This window comes from Marmota marmota, unplaced genomic scaffold (genome assembly GCF_001458135.2).
Source record: "Marmota marmota marmota unplaced genomic scaffold, marMar, whole genome shotgun sequence".
NCBI classification, from domain to species: Eukaryota; Metazoa; Chordata; class Mammalia; order Rodentia; family Sciuridae; genus Marmota; species Marmota marmota.
This window is the reverse complement of record NW_026000037.1, coordinates 49,279,293-49,286,726: the sequence shown is the minus strand read 5'-3', so window position 1 is coordinate 49,286,726 and position 7,434 is coordinate 49,279,293. Positions and strand designations below refer to the sequence as shown.

Below are 7,434 nucleotides of genomic sequence, written 5' to 3'. Positions count from 1 at the left end.
TGTTTCCTTGTTTTTTTTTCTTTTTTTTTTTTTTTTTTTGGCGAAATCAGACATTATAGGTGTTACTTTGCAGTGTTAAATATTGAACTAAGCTGTTTCTCTGTTTACTTTCCTTTCCAAATATGCAGATGCAAACATGGAGGGTTAGGGGGAGGGACTGACGCTTTAAAAGCCGAAAAAGAGAATAGTGTTCCAATAAGTCTTGCAGGGGCTTCCCCAATTAGAGAATGTAAGAGTGGTTCCTCTGAGGTATCTGTCAGGTTGGAATAGTTCCCACTGTTCACTGGGCAAGAAAGTGACAATCAGTAATGCAGTGTGTGCTTTGAATTTCCAAAAACCTAAGTGGGAAAGTGGGCGTTGATCCTTGAGGCTGGCAGGAGAAAAGCCTGCAGGGCTGGTGCCCTCCTTGGCACCTGAATCACAAAATGCTTCCTTATCACCCCCTCACCCCACCCCGCCTCTAACCTGGCATGCCATACAAAAGTCCATTTATGGCCCCTTTCCTTCCATCACTTGCTCTTTCCTTTGTCCTAAAACATGTAGGACTCCATAACATGCTGTATATTGGCTTACATTTGGATTAGGAAAATTACAGTCAAAGTACCTTAGTTGGAAAATATCGGCTAGTCTTGAACTGCTTCAGAGTGGCTGACATTGTAACTGTGGAAAAGAACAGTATCACTGACCAGAACAGAACATCTGGCACATAGGGGTGATCATGGCCACAGGCTCGTCCAGCATACTCTCCATGCAGTGATTTGCACTCCTGCCACAGGAAATAAGGCAAATGGGATGTTAAGAAAGAGCTGGGCATTTTTTCTTTCAGAAAACAACATCTCCCAATCAGCAGCAGCTTAAAACAACTGAAGCTTTTCGCCTGTGATTCTCACAAGGATTAAGCAGATATTACAGATTCTTTCTGATTTCCGTTTGGATAGATAAAGAGCAATATCAAAGACATAGTATGTAAAATTTGAAAACAAACTCCTTTTAAAATGTTTATTCTTACAAATTTAAATTTAAATCTGCAAGACTACTGATTTATCAAATTTCTTAAACCTAATATCTACTAAGTTCCTGACACCATATTTATTAAGAATATGATATATTTGATAGTGAATAGTTACCAACATCAGACCCAAGGCCAAAGCATTTGAGTGCCTCAATTTAATTAATTGCACACCTGCCCTATAGTATATGTAGATGTGATTATTTGTACTTCATTATCTGAGGAAACTGAGGTATAGAGATATTAAGTAATTTGTTGTGGCCTCACTGCTACTGGGTGTCAGAAAAGCTGAGATTCAAATGAGATTCTTGTAATGGAAATGATCACATATTAAAGAACAATTATTCTGAAAAATTACCTACTCTACAACCACCTGGAAAGACAAGCAACAACAACAACAAACTACAATACATAATTATTAAAATGAAATTGTGAGTCAGAGATAGGATTCAATTTAGATTAAAGAACAAGTGAGCAAAAAGTTACTTGAGCAAGATAAACTTCATTTTTACTATGACTTCCCCACAATCTTTATTTCTGCTACTGTATTTCCATAAACCCCTGAAAAACCATTTCTAATTTCGGCCTTAGCCATGAGGTGGCAGCAAAGTCAAAAAATTTTTCCTCAAGAAAAACAGCATTTTAAACATCAAATATTTTGAAAGGAAAAAATGACTTCAAAGAAATTTGGGTTTTTCCTATTTTAATTTGATAATAATATTACTAAATTATATTTTATTTTAAGAATAAAGAAAAATAAAGAGAAAAAAAAGTTAAATGCTCCAGTGACCTTATTGGTTCTTGAGGTATTCTGGTCCCTGAACAGAAATTAAATTGTGCAATAGTACAAAGAGATCTTAGAGAAAAATATGGACTGATGGATGGATCAGCAACAGAGTCTTCACAGTGAAACAAACCTCAAATACTGGAATCCTTGCATAGCAGAACAAAAATACCTTTAAAAGATTCTAGAATACATCACAAGTAGCTACAGTGTCATCTGAAAACAAGCAAACAACAGCAAAATCTACTGGAGGGTAGACACCTGATCCTAACAATCCTGAGAAATATGACTGAGACACTTTAAACTGTCTAAAAGAGTCTGTCCCCTATTCTAAACTAATTGTGGATACCTTTCTTGCAAGCTGAATTCCAATTATCATGTTAAGCTAGTACAGAACACAATAACTTGGCTAATTGAAAAAACCACAGAAAAATCCCCCAGGCCTTAATTATAGCTTTAATTTCCTTTCTCTCAAAACTCTATAAAAATAGATAAAGTAGCAAAAATGAATCCTTGTGTTTTTTTCAGTCTATGCTTCTGCTCCTGTCCAGAAATGCTGGAGAGCAATTACTAAGCAACATCATGGGTAAGCAGAATGGCTAAGCACAAAGAAAAGCTAAAAGTTCCATTATAAGCACATTATCTATTGGTTTGTGAGCATTTGCGGGCTTTTTGCAAGTATAAAAGTCTTCAAAATATTCCTTGGATTTGGCCAGGTCTTATCCTCAATTCTTAAAACAGATTCCATTTAAAGGATCATTTTTCTCTCTTATAATCCATAATAAATTGCAAAGACTGGTCTCGTTATTTTAATTCAAAGAAAATTTGAAAATATTATTTATTTTTTTCTTGCTTTCAAGGAGACAGGATGCTAACATAAAATATGCAATTATGAACTACTATGTTCAATATTTATTTTCAGCATTATATCAATTGTACTCTCAACACACATGCACACACACACACACACTCACTCACACACTCAGCAAATTCTGAAATTTAGAAGTCAAAACCAATTCCAAATCCTGCTCTCTTCTTTTGAGTCTAACATATGGTTTCACTTACAATGGGTTCTCAAAAAATTCTTGTTGACAAACTGATTTCCACTAATTACTCTTCAAACACATTCTAAGTTTCAACAATTCTATAAGTTGGCAAAAAATAAGTTGATAAATTATTAAAGCTGGCATGAATGTCCTACCCCTAATATATGTACAAACTACATATGTAATTCAGGCACAAAAACATTTCTTAACCAATTGCTAGGTAATTATTTATGAGTATTGTAAACTTGCAAAGGGATTCCTTAAAATGGCTGATTTTGATATATATGTCAAACTCAGATATATACATATATGTGTGTATATATTTTAGCTTGCCCATAAATATTTAAGATAGAACTATTTTTTAAAAACAATCGTCATGTATTTATCAAATATTTAAACCTTAGTCTACATATAGCAGTTTGAGATAATCAAAGAAAAGTCCTTTGACTTTTTCTCTTGCTTAGTTAGCAAGGTGTAGATTATGATTCATGAGGTATTTAACAACTCAAAAATAAACAATATGGGACTTAGCAAATTAATAATAGGTAAATTTAATGTTATATCACTACTCATAAAATATAATAAACTTTAACTGCACTTTATTAATAAAATTCTTTGATGAATGTCATGATTATACTGAGGAAAAAATCAGTATAAGACAAATTTTAATGTTCTTCGCTGACTTAAAAATTACAGGTTTTTGTTTTGTTTCCCTCCCCTCCCACCACCATTATATAGCATTCTTTTTGGTGATAAGAGCTATAGCTGGTCAAGATTAGCAATTACCCATTGTAAAACTGCTTTTAACTAATGAAAAATAATCTGAAAATTCTGCCAGAATGTTAATACCTAATAAAAAAACTTCTTCAAAAATAAAAAAAGAAAAACCCACCAAGTATTATCTTTGCTTTGATTGCAAAAATATTTTTCACCATATTCCACTTGATCAGAAAACTTCTAGTATCAGACAGTAAGGAATGGCTAGTCACATCAATTGTGCTGTAAATCTTTTAGAAGATTATTATTTCTGATTTGCTAATATATAGAATGAATTTTATTATTTAATATTAAATTATTCTAATAATATAAAGCACATGTTAAATAATTCAGAGGTGGGATTATTTGGATTTTCTTGTTGAAGAGAGCATCAAGATAAAGGACACAAACAAGGGGCTCTTTAGATACAACACAGTTTACAAAACAGGAATGCAGATTGAAGAGCCACTGCTGAAAAAATCCACCATGTTCCCATGCCTAAATTCTGAATAATTCTTGGTTAGATCATCCTTTCTTTTACTGGCCAAATTAAATGATTCTGAGCAGAACAACCTGGCAATTTTTTTCCTCATAAAAAAATAGATGAAAAGGAATAAATGTTAACTGACAATAACAGAAGAGAACAACAAGAGTAAGTATAGGCTTATTCTAGAGAAAATAACTATCATAAGAATAAAGGTAGTAAAATTTAGGTCAAGAAGAATTTTAAATGGAAGATAAGTAATTTGATTCTGAAAGCTCACATTTAGTGTTTTAGAAAATTGAGAAAATAGACAAAAGGTCACATAAGAATCATGTTTTGAGTTTTGTATCTGTATAACAACAAATAAAGATTTCTATGTTCCACTATCTGGCCCACTTACTAAAATAGCATGTGTTTGATCAAATGAACTAGAATTCATGCAGTTTTGTGTTGATGATCACAATGGAATTTGAGCTTACATAGGGAGGTAAAGTGGCTAAATCTTTGGATTGTAATGTTTGTAACTGGGAAGAATTGAAAAGAAACTAGAGCTTCTCAGAGATTTTAATGCTTATAAAAAGCAGGACACTTTCAGTTTTTCAAATGATAAGATTTCACTGAATAGAAGTAAAGAATGCAAATATAAATGTAAAAAGAGATGCACAAACATTAAAATAGATAAAGAAGAACTAAGAAATGCAACTGAGAAGAAAGCAAGCAAAGAAGGCTAAGAAAATAAAACAAAGGCATAGGATTTAACACTATTGGTGAAAAATATGTTGGTCACCTTTCTTGAATAGAAGATGAGAATAAAATGGAAACAAGAAAGCTCTGTGGAGGGTAGTAACAGAATTCTGTTAAGAAAAGTGATTTTGTCCACCCAAAGTATCCCTTCCCCCTCTATATATTCTGAGCAGCTGGAGCTGTGTATCAGAGTAAAGTAAAAACATTCTGGGTTCTTTACATGGAAGGCAGATTGAGTCATGCCATGTGATTTCATTTAGGTCAACAGCACTCATATTTAAAGTACTTTCAATTCATCACATGACTTAAATATTTGATAAATATATAATGATTGTTTTTTAAAAATAGTTCTATCTTAAATATTTATGGGCAAGCTAAAATATATGCACACATATTGTTCTTTTTATGTGTGCCTTCAGAGCATTTCAGGCCTACAAACTATTAGAAAAACCTTTTCATTTGATAGTGGGTGAAACCCCAGCTTACTGATGGATACCTAAGATGGAGGAATTTAAAGTTATCCCTTTCAAAATTTTATGCATTCAAAACTTTTACTTTACTGGCAATAACTAATTCAGAATGCCAATCAACAAAAATAAGTGATTCAAGATAGGATTTATTTTTCAGTGGTTTACTTACTGACACAGTCAGGTTCTCCCAAATTATGTCAGAGGCTGAAATATTGGATTCCCTCCATTCCTTCAATGTATCATTGCTGGGATTATGTGGCTCCACACAGTTACATCTGAAAAGACAAAATAAGGTCTTTTCTGAAATAACTTTTTGTCACAGTACCCAAAACACATATGAAAATGGTCCTTTCTCCCCACTCACAGAATTTCTCCAGCTGACAAGCAATTGGGATAGACTATTCCAAAAATCAAGACAGATATATTTCTGTGATACTCGACCACTCTATAGTATTTCCTGGAATGAGAGGCCCTAACATAACCACTTGCCTCTAAATTATACATGAAAAAATTTTAAGCATCCAAATCTATTGTTATACCACTTACCCATTATAGTTAATATTGTATAGCCATATCAATTTTAAAAATATAAGTAAATCATATTGTCAAGATAATTTATAACTGCTATGAAATTCAAAATTAGAGCCTGAATTAAGTCAGAACCATAGCTATCTCAGGATGTACTATTCTTTGTGAAAAGTGATAATCCTATTAAACATCAAATAATCAATAAACAATTTTTTTTTCTGAGTGCCATGAATACAATGCCATGATCAATACTAGATTTTTTAAAAAGAAAGATTTGAGAACAGTTGTATTTTTATGCCATATAAAATACAATTTCTGGAGTGAGATGAAATCTTAGAGTGGTTTTGATTTGCATTTCTCTAAATACTAATGATGATGAACATTTTTTCATATATTTTGTTGATTGATTGTATATCCTCTTCTGAGAAGTGTCTGTTTAGGTCCTTAGACCATTTATTGATTAGGTTATTTATTTTTTTTTGTGTTTAGCTTTTTGAGTTCTTTATATATCCTAGAGATTAGTGCTCTATCTGATGTGTGAGGGGGAACCAACCTAGATGCCCTTAAATAGATGAATGGATAAAAAAAATGTGGCATATATACACAATGGAATATTACTCAGCAATAAAAGAGAATAAAATCATGGTATTTACAGGTAAATGTATGGAGTTGGAGAAGATAATGCTAAGTGAAGTTAGCCCAATCCCCAAAAAAACAAAAGCCGAATGTTTTCTTTGATATAAGGAGGCTAATCCATAGTGGGATAGGGAGACAAGCATGGGAGGAATAGATGATCTCTAGATAGGGCACAGGGCTGGAGGGGAAGGGTTATAAATGCTGGTGGAATCTGATGATCATTATTATTCAAAGTACATGTATGAAGACAAAAAATGGTGTGAATATACTTTGTATACAACCAGAGATATGAAAAATTGTGCTGTATATGTGTAATAAGAATTGTAATGCATTCTGCTGTCATATGAAAATATAATTTCTGACCACATGTTATTTATAACTTTATAAGCTATTGAGAAGAGAATATAAGCAAAGACAACTAACAAAAGTATGGCCTTCTACATGAACCTCAATTAATGAATAGTTTGTTTTCCAAAAAGTCATTCATATTCCTGCTATTTTGCCATTCCGAATGCATTTTCTAAGAGAAACATTTTGTAAATGGTGGTTGGGCTCTAAGATAATCCACGTATAGTACCAAAGATGAAATTTCATTGGAATCCTGTTTTAGTTGTTTTGATATAACTGTATAATCTAACCACTATTGCTAAGATTATAGCTGTGGGGAAAATTTTATAATTTATACTTGGTAAACCTCTGTGTACCTTAGCCACAATCTCTCTTCATCATCCATATCAGGAAGTTTGGCTGTTTTGCTTTTCCACCATTCTTTCATGCTTCTCAGAGTAGAGGGACTATTATTTTGAGAAACTCTACTTATCTGGGCAAGATGGACAGGCATGGTTCTTGCTCTCATTAAGGGATATTAGAGGATTCTCCAGCTGGGCTCACTTGTTGATGGGTATCAGAGGCCAGAGGAGTGAGGAAGTTTTGACAAGGGTTTTTTTTTTTTTTTTTTTTTTTTTTTTTTTTTTTTT

At 32.7% G+C, this 7,434-nt stretch overlaps 1 protein-coding gene across 13 annotated transcripts in view; it reads right to left on the bottom strand.

The window, feature by feature from the left end:
- Slc4a10 (solute carrier family 4 member 10) overlaps positions 1–7,434 on the bottom strand; it is a 295,237-nt gene that overhangs the window by 37,157 nt on the left and 250,646 nt on the right. For all 13 annotated transcript variants that reach the window (XM_048812376.1, XM_048812375.1, XM_048812380.1 and 10 more), the window contains 2 exons: positions 5,463–5,568; positions 605–766 (listed from right to left, as the gene is read on the bottom strand). In XM_048812376.1, coding sequence (XP_048668333.1) covers positions 605–766; positions 5,463–5,568 — 268 coding nt within the window. The remainder of the gene's footprint in view (positions 1–604; positions 767–5,462; positions 5,569–7,434) is intronic.